The sequence below is a fragment of the Pseudorca crassidens genome, chromosome 7 (genome assembly GCF_039906515.1).
Source record: "Pseudorca crassidens isolate mPseCra1 chromosome 7, mPseCra1.hap1, whole genome shotgun sequence".
NCBI classification, from domain to species: Eukaryota; Metazoa; Chordata; class Mammalia; order Artiodactyla; family Delphinidae; genus Pseudorca; species Pseudorca crassidens.
Window position 1 is genome coordinate 97,941,759 of NC_090302.1, and position 16,574 is coordinate 97,958,332.

At 40.3% G+C, this 16,574-nt stretch overlaps 1 protein-coding gene across 1 annotated transcript in view; it reads left to right on the forward strand.

Moving 5' to 3' along the window:
- Nucleotides 1-4,795: 4,795 nt before the first annotated feature.
- Nucleotides 4,796-16,574, forward strand: part of LPL (lipoprotein lipase) — a 29,685-nt gene continuing 17,906 nt past the window's right edge. The window contains exons 1-3 of the mRNA XM_067745055.1: nt 4,796-5,101; nt 11,333-11,502; nt 15,390-15,569. Of these exons, the coding sequence (XP_067601156.1) occupies nt 5,014-5,101; nt 11,333-11,502; nt 15,390-15,569 (438 nt within the window). The 5' untranslated portion in view covers nt 4,796-5,013. The remainder of the gene's footprint in view (nt 5,102-11,332; nt 11,503-15,389; nt 15,570-16,574) is intronic.

Below are 16,574 nucleotides of genomic sequence, written 5' to 3' on the forward strand. Positions count from 1 at the left end.
TTTGTCTGAAGGTAAATGTGAAGCCCTCTGCATAAAACATTTGTGGTCTTCCATATTCAAGTCTCATAGAAAGTCTCCTTTGATTTCCTACATGGACTTAAGTTTTTAAGATTTTTTTGTTTTTTCAGAGAAGGGAAAAAAAAACTACTTATAAACAAATATGGATTATAAATCTGTGGGTTATGTATGTGACATTCTTTTTAGTTTTCATGAGCTGTCTTCTAGGAAAGGCCTATATCCTTCTCTGCACTCCCCTGACCTGTTGTAGTTCCTCTGTGACAGAATTTGTCTCTCTGTCATGTTCTGATGTGCCCCCCTCACTGTAAAGCCTTATTCTAGGACATGTCATTGCAAGGTATTGTCTTTTTCTTTTTCATTTTGTCTCTCTTTTTAAAAAAATTGATGCTGTGGGAAGGACCACAGAGGTGAAAAGAGCAATACCTTCCTTCACCTTATGTACAATTCACGTAATCTTTATTTTCTTTCTTATTCAATCTTTTATTTATCTTACGTATCTTTTATTTCTCTTATTAACTTTATTTAGACAAAACTTATTTTATTTATTTATTTTTAAAATAAATTTTTATTTATTTATTTATTTTTTAAATAAATTTATATTTATTTATTTATTTTTGGCTGCATTGGGTCTTCATTGCTACGCGTGGGCTTTCTCTAGTTGCAGCGAGCAGGGGCTACTCTGCATCGCGGTGCGTAGGCTTCTCATTGCAGTGGCTTCTCTTGTTGTGGAGCATGGGCTCTAGGCGATCAAGCTTCAGTAGTTGTAGCACACGGGCTCACTAGTTGTGGCTTGTGGGATCTAGAGCACAGGCTCAGTAGTTGTGGGGCACAGGCTTAGTTGCTCTGTAGCATGTGGAATCTTCCTGCACCAGGGCTCGAACCCGTGTCCGCTGCATTGGCAGGCCGATTCTTAACCACTGAGCCACAAGGGAAGTCCCTAGACAAATCTTTTAATGTTGATATTATCACATGATTTTTTTATTTCTCTTCATTTTTTTGGTTTGTTTTCTTGTGTGTTTGGAAGAGGGGAGGAGATGAATACCTCCAACTCAAGAAAACTAAAATCCTTAAAATGTATCTGGCTTATTTAACACCATACTTTTGTCATCTGAAGCAGTTCTCCCCCTACCCCACAATTTCTTTGCCGCCAAAGCAAAGAAAGTAACCTGCTCCCTTTATTTAAACCTGGTGGAGGAAGGAGACAGTAGCAAATTGGCAAAATATAACATTTATTTGTACTTTAACTTTTTTAGAACGTAACACCTAACTTTACCAGTGAAGAACTATATTCTGTCTGAGTTTAATCTCCCCTTGAACTGCTACTTGGAATTTCTTCAACATAGCTTTGCTGGGTAATGAGTAAAAGAAGAGGTCTGCAAGACCAACATCTTCACTTATCAACTGCCTCAGTCCCCAGATTCCAGAGCTACAACCTCAACCTCATCCTCACCCTCACTGTCATATCATCTCTGTTCAGATTCAGATTGGGCTCCTCCCTCGTTTTAATGCTGGGATATAGGTGGGTAGCAGCAGAAAAGACTTCTGTGGCAATATTTAGTAAACATCTTGGTTTTTGCTTTTATTAAGGTCAATAGATTTAAATTTTTTATAATTATGATTTTGTATTTATAAATTTTATTTGTATTAGCCATGCTTTTTTCTACATTAAATATAATTTTTTTGATAGAGACCATATTCACTTCAGTACAGATGCTCTTTTAGAGCCCACTTAGACATTTCATCATACTAATTTAGCAAAACAGCCACAAAATAAAATCTGCACTAAACTATGCATGTAGAAAAAATATCTGCTTCCCAGCCTTTTCTGGTTTGCAATTACAACAACATTAAAATATCACACATAAAATACATTTTTTGTTCTTCCTTTGGATCTCCAAAAAAAAAAAAAAACATATGATTTGTGGTTACCTTTGTTTAATCTTCCTTGAGTTTCATAGTCCCTCATCTGTACAGTGGGAATATCATTAAGTTTTGAAATGATTAAATGCAAAAAGGGATGGAAAGCGCCCAGCCTGTGCAAATAGCAGATGACAAAAGATAGACAAGAAAGAAAGAAAGGAAGGAAGGAAGGAAGGAAGAAACTTCCTTACATGAGGAATTCTGGAGTTTCTGGTCGTTTCTTCAGGTATGCCCATTTAACTTTTTACTTACAGTTTTAAGCTTATAACAGGGGCAAATGTCCTACCATAAGAGTACTTGTTTGTTAAACGTTTATACAAAGCTTAGTATCTTTTAACCTGAAGCTTTTTAAGTCTGTTACAAGGGAAGTGTCAATCATGGAAAAAGTCAAGGCTCACACTATCCGTGATCAAATAACCTTGCTGAAGTTTGGGCGAGGCACTTCTCTAACGCACATGCAAGTCTGTACTTGGAGATCATGTGAGCCTCTGCAAGAGAACACAGGCATCTGATGCTCTGAGAGCAGCCAATCAAGAGAGTGCCTTGCCGCCACACCCACCTGCCCACTGCTTGTCCCCGGGATTGGAGCCAATCTGTCTGCTTTTCTACCACGCTGAGCTGCTATAAGTGAATTCTTCCTGGAAATCTCTACAACTCTGATGGACATGCAGTGTAACAGTACAGACCACTGCAAAATCTGTTTCATATTTAAAATAAAAATTACTCTAACTCTTGACTGCTCTGATTTTGTGTCTGTTAACCCGGAAAATCATTTTAAACATATAAGCATCACACTTCCCTTTAGCAATTACGTAAAATCTTCTTGCAGTTCACTGAAAGGCACAGCTGTGCAGATTGGTTTGGTTCTCTTAACAAATGATATTTATGTGTGAAAATAGACTGCTAGTGTATTCTATATAAGATAGTAGACATTTTTGCACTTTTGTTTATATGTTATTTACACCTTGAGCACAGGCAATGCAAATGTACTCATCTTGTGTCATTTTTTAAAATTAGAATTTACTATAGAATTTTTGGAGGACTGCCACATCATAATTATTCATCTGCTGCTTGGTCTGTTCTGCTACTTCTGAAACCTTCTGAGGGTTTAATTCTTGGCACATTTCAACATTCCTTTACATGTACTGTAGTGTAGACTGCATGTGCGCGCTGTATTGTTTAATATTTGCAATACAGGACAAATTGTGCTGTGACGTTTAACACAGTAGCTTAAAGATAGAACTCTATTCTGTAGAATAGCAAACTGAATTATTTGGGCATTATCAGGTATTTTGTTTTTGAGAAAAACTGAAAATATGAGCCTAATTTAAATTGTACGGCCTTTCATCTTTCTAACAAACAAATGTAGATTGTGTGTGTGTCTGTGAGGGAGGAGAGGCAGAGGGAGAGGGAAGGAAGGAGGGATGAGTAGAAGGAAGCATTAAAGGTATTCAGAGAAATAATCCAATATAGACAGTGAATTGGAGGTTTTGGTTTATTAGCCCATTACTCAGATGTAAACTGGAGAGTATAGAGTTAATTATCCCTCCTGGCTAATTCTAATTCTTTACATTTAAAAAGATATTTGAAAGTATTCTCAGCATTTTGGCAAAAAAATGCAATATCCAAAGTGATTTTATTATTCTTAGTATTTTACTTGCATACCTCAATACATCTTTTTAATAGCTTTATTAAGATATAATTTACATACCATAAAGTTTGCCCATTTAAAATGTCCAAGTCGGGCTTCCCTGGTGGCGCAGTGGTTGGGAGTCCGCCTGCTGATGCAGGGGATATGGGTTCGTGCCCCGGAAAGATCCCACATGCCGCGGAGCAGCTGGGCCCGTGAGCCATGGCCGCTGAGCCTGCGCGTCCGGAGCCTGTGCTCCGCAAAGGGAGAGGCCACAGCAGTGAGAGGCCCGCACACCGCAAAAAATAAATAAATAAAGTGTACAAGTCAATTTTCTTCATTTATCTACCCAGTTGTATAACCATCACCATAATGTAATTTTAGACATTTTCATCACCATCTCCCCGAAAACATCTCCATTCTCCTCCCTCCCCTATTCCCCTGCACTAGGCAACCACTAATCTACTCTCTAAGATTTGCCTACTGGTGGATATTTTATATCAATGGAATCATAGGATATGTGTCTTTTGTGACTGACTTCTTTCATTTAGCATAACAATATAGTTTTAGACTATGTGGCCTCAATATTCTGCCTCTGAGGATAAAATGTAATCGTTGCATTCCTTGATGATTTTGAGGACTGGGTATAATTTTCGTGAGGCAGAAATTAGAAACTAGTTAGAGCCAGAGGACTTTCCACAGCCACTTGCCATTTTGCCAATGTTAAAATACCAGATTGAGCAAGTTCAAGCTGCAGAACAACGTGTGTTCATGGGTCCTTAGATTGACATTGTCCAGGAGAATTTGGGGGGTGGGGGGATAAACCAAAAACAAAACAAACAAACAAACAAAAAACACTGCAAGTTACAAACAGGATCCATCAAAAGAGGAGTGGGTTTCAGTGTTGACCAAAGGTAGTTTAACAACTTAACTTCCTTTCCTTGGAAAACTGGTGATTCCAGATTATTTCACATAAACCTGTGTTTGGTGCTTGTGCCAGGCACCCAGGAGAGCCAGACCCCTTAGGAAAAGCAAATAGGCCTCATAGAGAAAGTAAAATTTCCTTTCTGCCCTTTCCCCCTCTTCTTGCTGGCAGGGTTGATCCTCATTACAATTTGCTCAACTATTTGGAAGTGAATTTAGGACCCTCCCCCCAGCTTATGATTTTATAGCCAATAGGTGATGAGGTTTATTTGCATATTTCCAATCACATAAGCAGCCGTGGAGTGGAAACAGTGTCAGACTCAATTTCTCCTCCTCCTCTTCCTCCTCCTCCTCCGAGGAAACCTGCCACTTCTAGCTGTCCTGCCTCCTCTTTAAAGGGTGACTTGCCCTGCGCCAGACTGCTGCTCCAGCCTGCTCCCGCCTCAGACTCAGCCGGTCCATCCGTCTGTCCCCGCTCCAGCCGGGTGCCCTGTAACTCCCACAGAGGGACGCGCCCCGAGATGGAGAGCAAAGCCCTGCTTCTGGTGGCTCTGAGCGTGTGGCTTCAGAGTCTGACCGTCTCCCGCGGAGGGGTGGCCACCGCTGACAGTAAGTTTTGCGCGCACACTCCCCTCCACTTGCAGAATCTGCTCAGCGGCCACTTGCACACGTTGTGAAGATGGGAAGGAGGAAGTAGGAAGGGGTTGCGATGCGCGCCGGGGACTCTCCTAGCCCGAGCGCTTGCCCCAGAAAGGGTCACCGGGGTGGGATCTGGGAGGGCCACGGAGGGAATTTTTCCTCCGATCTCTCTGGGGCGGCTCCCACTTCTCCTTTCTCTCTTTCCCGCGTTCCCGCGCTGTCCCCTCCACTCTGGCTGAGGCTGAGTTCCCGGCCGCCTGGGCTCAGCAGGGAAGGGAGCTGGGGGAGAGTGTGAGGGGCGGGACCAGGGGTGCGGGAGGAAGGGCTCAGATGGCGGTGACCTGCAGCAACCTTTTCGCTCGGGGTGAGGGGGGGGCCTGGAATGAAAGGCAAGGGAGCCAAGGTGACCCTGGCTTGGCCTTGGCCGCGGCTCAGTCCCCGTCATTGAGAGCGCGGTTAGAAAGTGGCCCCTTCTCCTGGAGAAGCTGGCCCGTGGCCGCGGGTCGCGGGGGGAGGTGTTGGCCGCCACTTAGGAGTACAGGACATTCTTGCTCTGCACGTGGAGGTGGGAGGAGAGGACGCGGGACGCGGAGTCCTGGGGACGCAGCGTCCTGCAAGAGTTGGGGCGCCGGGGAAGCTGTTTAACTTCGACTCTTGTACGCTCGGCTTTTCTTAGCGGCCAGCAAACCTAGCGAAGGGTTGACCCTCCTGAAAAACGTGGCAGAACGACCAGCAGTCTGTGGCCGCTGACTTGGGGGTTGCCAGGTTTGCACTTGGCTACCCTTACCGTCCTGCGAGCTGAGCTCGGCTCCGGGCGCCCTGCCCCGCGGTGCGGTCGCGAGCACTTTGGGTTTCTTGGGCGCCGCCGGGAGGCCACTGGCTGAACCCCAGTTACCTCTCACCAGGGTTGAGGCTTCGAGGCCGGATGTGCATTTCTTTATTGCAGGGAAGGTGAGCGCCCAGCCCGAGACCTGCCACAGTAGAGGCAGCCTGTGTAACTTGAACCTTGGTTCAGTTAACACACAGCAGCAACTGAAAAGGCAACTGAAGCAAGTCATGCAAGGAGGCAACGTTTTCTTTTCTCTTCCTTGGTGGACTTGCAGTTAGGGCGGTGTCCTTCGGTTGTGCTTTCAGGCGGCGCGGTCTGCAGTGGTTCACGTTATAGTCGAGTTTGTCTCTGACTTTGGTTGCTGCCAAACGCTTGTTTTATTTCAGCACTAAGTTGTTCAATTAGAAAGTCTTAAACATCTCATGAAGTAGCATGTGGCGCTGGATAGTGTTTTACACGGTCCAAGAAAAAGGTTGGAACAAACTCCAAATTCTTATTTCAGAAAGTACACTACAGAGTAATGTTACTTAGACTAAAAAACACACACAAATAAGTGTCATCCACAGATTGAGTTTTTTCTAGACTCCCTGAGAGATTCAGGACCCTAAATTCCTGGGCTAGTCAGTGGTCACCTCTCTGGGTTTTGCTTCCTCAACTCTAAAATGAGGAGTTTGGACCAGACTCAAAATTCTCTTAGACCCCTCCAGATGTAGAGAACAAACTTATGGATACCAAGGGAGGAAGTGGGGATGGGATGAATTGGGAGATTGGGATTGACATATATACACTACTATGTATAAAATAGATAACCGATGAGAACCTACTGTGTAGCACAAGGAAGTCTGCTCAATGCTCTGTGGCGACCTAGATGGAAGAGAAATCTAAAAAAGGGGGTATATGAAAAAAAAATAAATAAAAAATAAAATAAAAAAGGGGGTATATGTATACATATAACTGATTGACTTTGCTGTACAGCAGAAACTAACACAACAGTGTAAAGCAATTATACTCAAATAAAAAATTCTAAAAAGCGTTCTCTTAGACCCCTCTAATTCTTTACTCTTTGATGTAAATGGATACAAGTGATTAATGAATTAGATTGGATTTTCATCAACACATGCTTTTCGTGGCTGTAAATGCTTTGTAAGGGAGGAATCATTTTGAAGTGGACTTGAAATTAATCCTTCTCATCCTTCCCTCCCACTCTCACTCTACTGCTCCCCTCCCCCCCTCCCCTTTATATTGTGCCTCTCCCAACACAGCAGATTTCTGCCTCCTTTATCCTCCAAATGAATTTAGGTAGGAATGTAAGAAATTCAGAGTAGAAAGGTACGAGTGTGAGGGAATGGCAAGCAGCACCCCCTCTGGGCTCTGACTTTACTTATTCATTCTCGATTTCTAGGAAAAATATGAGGACACAGGCACTGCCCTCAGCTCTTTGCTCTTGGAGGCACTACAGCCTCTGCGTGGCCCCATTAGGAAATTTGAAGAGCTCAGTAGCTGCAGTTCTATTAGACTGGCCATAGTGAATTTCTAGGCTAACATCTGAGTTAAACATGTTGGGTGATGACAGCAAAGTAGCAGGTACCACCTGCAAGGGGAGCAGAGCTCAGCAAGAGAGTGACTGATGAATAGCTGTATGGAAAGGTGGGAGTCAGGCACTGGGGAAGACTGACAATGGGAAATTTTCACTTTCTTTCAGGCAGTGTATTTTTAGCTCAGCCCTCCTTTTTTGCTTTATTCTGGGAAGAGAAATTGGGCTGCACATTTTACGACCACTATTTTAGCAAACACTTTTTTTCTATAAAAATGAAAAGTAAATCAGCTTGTTAGGTAAGTCAGGCACATTGTTTACATTGGAATATCTGAAAACCTCAATTAATTCAGTCAGATAACAGCACTGATTACCCCCCCACCCCACCCCCATTGGTTTTTTTTCACTTGTTTTTTGGCATTCTACAGAAGCTGTCAATGACTGTGACCATCAGCCTCAGAGAGGAGGTGAATTACTGATGAAGTTCTTTAGGAGTGTGTGTTTTTGTGTGAGAGAGAGAGGAAAGAAAAAGAGAAAGGAAGTAGAAACTTCTAAGAGAATTGCAGTATAATTGAGCTCTTGTATCTCATGTCTTCACATAAATGTTAATCTTATTTATCTGATAACTCTGAACTGCCTTTAGAGTCTCTTTCCTGGGATGCTCAGTGTTCCTCCTATAATGTACCCTCTATAAATGTACCTTTAAAGTGCTTTGACTTCTCAGCCTAATTTCGTTCCTGTGAGTTATTATCCATATTAAGATAACTCCTTGTCTTTGTTTATACACATAGATTTTTAGCTATCTATTTAGGAATTTAGGGATAAAGATAATATCAAGAAATGCATTAACTTGTAACTTTCCTGGTGCCCCAAAATCTCTCCCCTTAGTGTTTGATAAGAACAGGTCTGATGGTGTGATGTTACTGATATGAGAAGCCAAATTCAGAATAGGGGCCCTTATAAACGATTAAACCTATGCACCTCTCCCCTGACACACACTATTCTAAGGTGGCTTTAATTTCTAAGGGGATCTGGTAAAAGGTCCTTCTCCCCTTAAAGGGCTAAGGGCAGAGTCACTAATATCATTTCCATGTATGAAAAACAATAATTTTTTTAGCAACAGTTGAGTCAAATCAGTTCATCTGCCAGCCAGGAGCAATCCCAGTGTATATATTAGGTCAACTAAACATACTCATAATGACCCATAATGAATTGATGACCCATAAATCAGGGTCCATCCTTCTCCCTAACTCTTCCTGGCCTAAGTCAGTTGTGTGAGGGCTGGTGGATGTTTGGAAAGCACACTCATCTTTAGAATGCCAAGACATCCTTGAGGGGTTGGAAACACCAGTAGCGTGGAAATACCTGTCAGAACGCCAAAGAGAGGGAAAGACTGACTAAACACCAGTAACATTTATGATTTCATGTAAAGAACAAACATAGAATTGAAAACATCACGTGGCATATAGAGTGGTATTATTTTCTTGTCAAAGGCTTCATTATGTTTTCTGTAACTTAAAATGAAAAAAAAAAATTCCACGAAAAGTGAAACAAAAGTTTCCAAATACAAATTTGCTTGAGAATGTATGAATTTCCTATCATTTTTCTTTACAAGTGACGTACCCAACAGAAAAGGTTGGTTGTGGGAAACTGGAATCCTGCCCTAATAATTTCAAAGAATATTCTTAGTGATTTCAAAACCACCAGCAATACCAGAGCCACAGTGTTGCACAATTCTAGGAAAAAATAGAATAAAAGTGACTGGTATCCTCTGGAGTTATGCAAGGCAATAATCTTAAATATCAGTTTGGCAAATAAGTAGTGGGCAAGATCTGTCTGCCAGATTGTTCAGAGTATTTCTGCTTTAAAAAGCTTGCTGATCGAACGTGTTAAAATAAGACTGTTATGAGAGGAAACATGAGTTATTTGATATAGAGCAAATATATAGAGGGTAAAGTTAATTTAGTTTTCAATTTTCTAAAGCACTTTCTAACAGTAAAAGAACTTCTTGGGCAGAATCTGAAAGTGGAATCAGATTAAAAATCTATAATTTTTTTCGACCATCAGATAAATTATTAGGCCACCAGAGTGCTTTCTGGTTAGGAAGGAAAAGGAAAACCCACATCTTCAAATGAGTTGAGAGGCAGAGAATATTCTTGATTAATGAATGGATTTCAAGTGAAATTTTACTATATGGAAATGAAAAAAAAGCTTTAAATATCAATAGTCTATCACAGTCTTTTATTTGAATAAATCTTCTTAGTATGTTTAGGTGCTAGAGGTGTGTGTGTGTGTGTGTGTGTGTGTGTGTGTGTGAGAGAGAGAGAGAGAGAGAGAGAGAGAGAGAGAGAGAGACAGAGATCAACTTGTTACATATAATGAATCACTTGCAAACAACCACACTATTGTTTAAGGAATTTGGGGAAATAATTAAAAAGGAGAATGCTGGTCAGTCCTCAGAAAGTTGTATGATAAGTTTGATTCAAATGCCTGTACTTTCACTGTACTATATCATTCTTATTTTAATTTTTGGTCTGACTTTTGCAAGGTTATTTGAAATTATGGATTTTCAACTTTTGTGAAAAGGAAGAAGGTTTAGATTAAGAAATTAGAAGTATTTCTAAGCAACCTTAGTTATTTACCTTTTGAAACTTTTAAATAGCCAAATCTAAAATGTATAAGTTACTACCTTCTGGTAGTGAATGGATAGGTTTTTTGACTTCTTTTTTACTTGACCAGAAATTAGATAACTTCTTAATATAACTTCCCTTTGGTGTGCTTGCTTTATAAAAGAGTTTGATTTTATTTGCAATACAATTTACTTAAAGTGTTCACTGTGATATTATATGTACTACCTACAAATACCCTGTGAACATTTATCAACATTCAGAAGTATTGTCCAGAGAGTCAAAAAATAGGCCAAAGTTCTCTTTCTCTCCTGACTGACTCACTTTGGGATTAACCATGAAGAACCAAAGTGGATTCTTTCCAAAACCACCTTTGCTACAGTACTTTAGGCAAGGACTTTGTGTGGAAGACTGTAGAGACAAAATTGAGAAAAGAAATACTGGGGGGAAGAATTAACCATAACTCACACATAGCACAGATATTTCTGAACAACCCGCTAAAGGATTTTTAAAAACATTTTAAAGTGATGCATCTTGCCATGCTGGTGGGAATGATTCCATACAAAAACTTCCCCATGTTTCCAACTTTTCTTCTTTCTAAAATTAAAAAAATTAATGCTAGTGAAAAGGAAACAACCTTCCTTCAAACAAACCTTATTGTATCATATTTTGCAGGAAGACAATCTTTTGATGTAATCAGAGATTTAAAGAGGGTGAAATCATATATGAAGTAAGTGGAACTACACAACAGAAGCACCCTGAGCCAGTGTTCTCTAGAAGAACTACAACCAAGAGACCTGGGTTCTGGTCCCTACTCTCTCTCCCACTATTGGCAGCATAACCTCAGCTAACTCACTTAAATTCATATTTTGAGAGAAGGTTAATTAAGGAATTCCCAAATAGAAGTTGTCTTACTTGAAACTGTATACACCACACACACACACCCCTTGACTGAAAAAGAGCTGAAGAAAAGGATGGAAGACACAGGAGAGGTCAATATTACTTAACTCAGTTATTTTAAGGCTGTCTCTGTCAACTTTGAGCACCGCTGGAGGATCAGTCATTCTCTTTCAATCCACATTCAGTTTTTTTTTTTTAACTTTAGAAATAAAAATAGCATTGGTGGTGTTTTGCTTGTGAATCTAAAACATATCAGTCCAGCAAGTAAAACAACCGTCTAATTAAGCTCTTATCCAATTTTTCCTTTTCAGGAATTACAGGAGGAAAAGATTTTATAGACATCGAAAGTAAATTTGCTCTCAGGACCCCCGAAGACACAGCTGAGGACACTTGCCACCTCATTCCTGGAGTGACAGAATCTGTGGCTAACTGTCAATTTAACCACAGCAGCAAAACCTTTATGGTGCTCCACGGCTGGACGGTAAGAAAGGCTCCTTAGGAAGGAGCTGAGTGGCATGAACCAAGCATTCTGATTATCTTGCCCCAGTTGTTGGGAGCCCAGTGATGGGAACCCAGTGATGGCTTTGCTTTAAAACTTGAGTAAAGACAATTCTGGCTCGGGGTGGGGACTGAGGAATCTAAAGCCAAAGGTTCACAGGTACTTCCTCTGGACAGTGCCAGCCTTCATTTTACCACGGTACCTAGCTGTGACCTTGAACCAGCCATTCCCCTGGGCCTTTGCTCAAGTACAGAGAAGAATATAGGTTACCATTTAGAGGAGACAATGGAAAACTGGCATGATCCTGATTTGTCCAGCACTTCGCCAAAGTCCTTTCCTAAGGAAGATAACCTGTAAGGGGGAGGAGAGAGCTGGAGTGGAGGGAGGAGGTGCTGGTTCTGGTTCTGCTTTGCCATTCTCCAGCTCTGTGATGTGGATCCAGATACCTCTCATCCCTGGGCCTCAGTTTACTAATCTGTAAAACAATGAGATTAGACTAGACGCCCCTCCACTTTCAACATTCTCCAGTTGTAAACTTTTGGGAGCTTTACTTGAGATTAAAGAGGGCTAGCCAGGGAACTGTCAGCGACATGATAAGAATGTGAATAGATATGCTAATTAGTCACTTTATATGGTATAGTTCTTACTTAACTACTTTAGCTTGTTTTCAATATTTTCATTCCTTAGTGAGCATATTTTACTGTTTATTAAAAAGGACTTATATAAAATTGATGGTTAAAGAGATAATATCTTTCCATTGTGTCAGAGCTTGTGAATAAGGTAATAGACACTAAATTCTAATGAGATGAATTAGCTAACGATTGATACTTCCAGTCCTGATTTCTTTTCCTACATAAGTGCCTTTGTTATTGACAGTGTAGGACAATTGCTATAACTTTTATAGAGATGAAGGCAACTAGTAACAGAATTCACAGGGATGTTTATTTTAATAAAATACATCTATTTACTAGAGGTAACACAGTAAATTACATATCTTATGATAAAATTACATATTCAAATTCCTAACATAGATCTTTTTATATTTTAAGAGGTTTAAATAGGAAAACATAATCTTTGGTGATTTTAGAGACATTCTAGTTGTATGTAGTCTTGGCTGTTAATACTTTTCAAAAAAGTTTAAGCTTAATAAACATTTATATGACAGAAATAAATTGAATATCTCAGGCATCTCAATCTTATCCCTGAGAGAATTTTATAATTTAAGAATATTTGAAAAACATTTCCTTCTCACATTAAGATGACACGACTCACCTAGTATCAGTAGATAGCACCAATTTCTATCATTAGCCCTACTGCCCAATAAGCCCACTTATATTCTTCACATCATATGTCCTGACTTTTTTGAGTGCCTGGGCTCAGAGGCTGGGCCACTGGCTGTGGGACTGAGTTTCATCGTACAGAGCTGGTCGGTATGTGCTATAACTCATCCAGCCGTGCTGGATAACCGATCTCAGCCATTTCAGTCAACTCCCTGGCTGGTTCAGTGGGACCACCTGGGGCAGGTGGCAAGGAGAGCTTCAAGTTCAGCTGTATGCCTGAGAATCAAAGCCTTTAAAAATTGATACTGATTTAAGGAAGCACAGAAGAAAAAATTAGGAAATAATACCTTTTCAGAATTGAAGAAGTTGGGTCCTTGTTTTCCACCCCTTTGTTGGGGTTACTTATAGCAGTGTCTTATGTTAAATTAAAAAAAGAAAGAATTAGATTGGTTGTTAGGCAGTTACTAAAAGTATCATTCACTGTAGGAGTATGTTGGGTTCCTTGCCCTTTGACAGATTACCTAATTTAGAAACACTGATAGTACAGAAAAACTTAAAACAGGGGCTGAGAGCAAATGAGATTTTCCTGCCGTGTCTGAGGTAAGCTGCTCAGCGACTCAAGGGCGTAGGACTAGGGGAAGTGAGGAGGTTCTGCAGCTTTGTTCTGCAGCTCTGACAAACCTGAAAGAATGCTTAGCATGCAGTGTGCACAGGACACCTGCCAGAAGGCAGTCAGACACAGCTGTCCTGGAGCTTGGCCACCTGCTTGTGTTTAAGTCCAGGGTTCTCATTGTGGTGTTGGATATCCTCACCCCTGGCTGAGAGGAGTGATTAACATTGCATTCTGAAGAAATGACATCATCCTCTCTCAAAAGGCAGCTGCAAAGTGTGGCCAGCCTTCAACCTCTAAGAGAGGAGAAAGGGAGACAGGACCAATTCCTTAGGGTTTTTTTGCTGGGTGGGCATTCCAGCTGGTTCCTCCAAAGACCCAGGCTGTACTCAGGCTTGAAGCAGCCTCACTGAGACATGTTCAAAGAAGACTTAAACATGTTCCTAATGGGCTCACATCACCTATGTGCTTTTTCTTTTTTGTTTTCTCCTCATGCTGGAAATAGATTATAGAGCTGGCATTTGATCACTGCAGGTAGATTGGGAACCAAAATGGTCACAAGAAGAAATTTTGGAGGTGGAGAGTAACTTCCGGGTCATCTGATTCTGACCGCTTTGTTTTATAGGTAGCCTAGTAAGGTTAACACAGTGCCTGTGTTCATAGAAGTAATCAGTGGAAGAGCTGGGATTGGAACCAAGATCTCCTGAGTCCCAGGCTTGCTTTTTCCTTCCACAGAGCACAACAATTTGGTTAAAAATTGTGCAGTTAGTGTCAGGAGTGAAGAGAGAGCTCATGTTTTAATGTTTTAGCCTAGAAAATAGACTAAACAAAATGGAAGCATAGATTTAAAAGAACCCACCATCTAAGATCAAAGTTTTAAATGAAGTCCCTTGGTTTGGGAATTCAAGAGTCTTATTTTTGTCTATTGGCATTACTCTAAGAAGAATATAGGTTTTACGAGCTTCCCCTTAAAAGCTGCCTTAAACATGGATTTCAGAATCTTTTCCTGTCGAGTACATAGTTGAGTAACCTTTACTGTGGCTACAGTATGATCTGCTCTCAGGTAATATTAGGAGTGGATAGATTTGTGGATTTAAAGTAGGTTGTTGCTGTGTACAGGCTCCTGGCAGGAAGGCATGGAATTTTATCATCTGTAGTTTTTCAATGTGTTTCGATTATTTTAAAGTAAGCATCTTTGCAAAGATGTCCAATGTCTCTTCTTTGATAGCATAAGTCTTTTGACTTTGAATTTGGGGGCTTTTATCCACAAGAAGCAAAGAATTACAGTTGGCAATCTGCTTATCTCCAAAACAGGACCAATCTAATAATTTGGGAAATGCAATTATTAAGCCTCATTAATTTGCACTGTGATAAGAATTTGAGAGAATTGTGAAAAAGTCTGAACTGAAACTAATAATTTTCTTATGTATGAAGAGATTGCTAAACAAAGTTATCTTCTGTTGGAATAGATTAGTATGTTTAAAACTATTTTTTTCATTATCACATCAAATGTTGTATGTAAATGACCCTTTATAAGAATAAAGGGCATTCACATCTCCCAATTAACTTATTAGCCTAATTGAAATTATTTAAACTAAATTTCTTTTTTTTTTTAACTAAATTTCTTTTAAAATTGTCTGTAATTCTGCTGCAAATTTTTAACTTATTCAGATTGATTTTTCCTTTTAATACTATAAATTATTGAAGTTTTACTGAATTTATAAAATATGCTTTTAAAATTGAAACCTCAGTCTGCCATTCCTGAGCTCAACACAGTCCTTCTTTGGGGTACACAAATTTGCCTCAGAAGGGTCAGGCAGAAGACTCTGAATACTCTTGTGGTTTGAGTTTTGTGTCTGAGCCAATGGACTTCCCATGGGTTTGTTTCTTTTTTCCATTTAATGTAGGTGTATTGGGCTGACATATCTATAACAAGTTGTAGGTGGATATTTTAAGGATGCTGGTATCATCCTCTTCAGGTGACAGGAATGTATGAGAGTTGGGTGCCAAAACTCGTGGCTGCCCTGTACAAGAGGGAACCGGACTCCAACGTTATCGTGGTGGACTGGCTGTCACGGGCCCAGCAGCATTATCCTGTGTCTGCGGGGTACACCAAACTGGTGGGACAGGATGTGGCCAAGTTTATCAACTGGATGGCGGTAAGACTGGGGGAAGGAGCCTTGTATGTCCAAAACAGATCTCTTGGCTACGGCTGAATTAATGACTGGTTGTTGCTCTTTTTCACTTAGATATAGATATTTTCTGGGTCAACTCATATCTTTAGAATAAGCCTGGACATTATTTTCTGACTAAAAGCGTCATTATGATAAGAATGATAAAGCTATAAAGCCCATAAGGCGTAGTCCTGCCCTGCCCTGTCCTTTGATATTTTCATGGTGAATGGATTTGCTGAAACCAAGAACTAAGTGGGCAGGAGGGACAAAAGCTTGTTATTTCAGGGCAGAGGGGAGATGTCATGTTCACCCAAATCCTTCCCTCCCAGTTGGCTGGCACATGGAAATTTTATCCAGGGTTTGACCTGTTAGAATATCAATCTCTTTGACAAAAATATTAATAGTACTTATACCTTAGTGTGGATTAAGGATCCAGATTTTTGTTGAGGGTTAAGGGAGTGATGGAGATGAACTAGGGAAAAATGGCAGGAAAAGTCTGTAGGATATGAGGTGCTGAGAGTCAGGAGTTTTACTCCCTCTGGCTCTCTGAGGCCATTCTCTGAAAATTACCTTTGGAAAGTATCTCGGGGTTGAAAGGAAGCTAATACTCTCACAGGACCAAATTATTTAAGTCAGATGCTTGGAGGTAAAAAATAAGCTGTTTATTGGCTGCTCATTAAAAGATAAAAGTTCTTTTCTTGACTCTTTTGCTAACCAGGAGAGTGAATTTGGACAAATCAGATCACCTTCCTGGACCTCAGACTTCTCATCTGTTGAATGAGGAGACTGGACTCAACGTGTCTGTGGTCCTTTCCCCTGTAATATTTTCTGATTTTAAGTCATTGCTTGGCTAACCTTAAAGAATAAAGTGATGCAGGGTATTTAGAGTAGAGAATAATGAGTTAAATATATATTTGTATATGTATGTATCTATTCAATATATATACAAATATCTAAATATAAATATACACATATACATATATTTTCAGA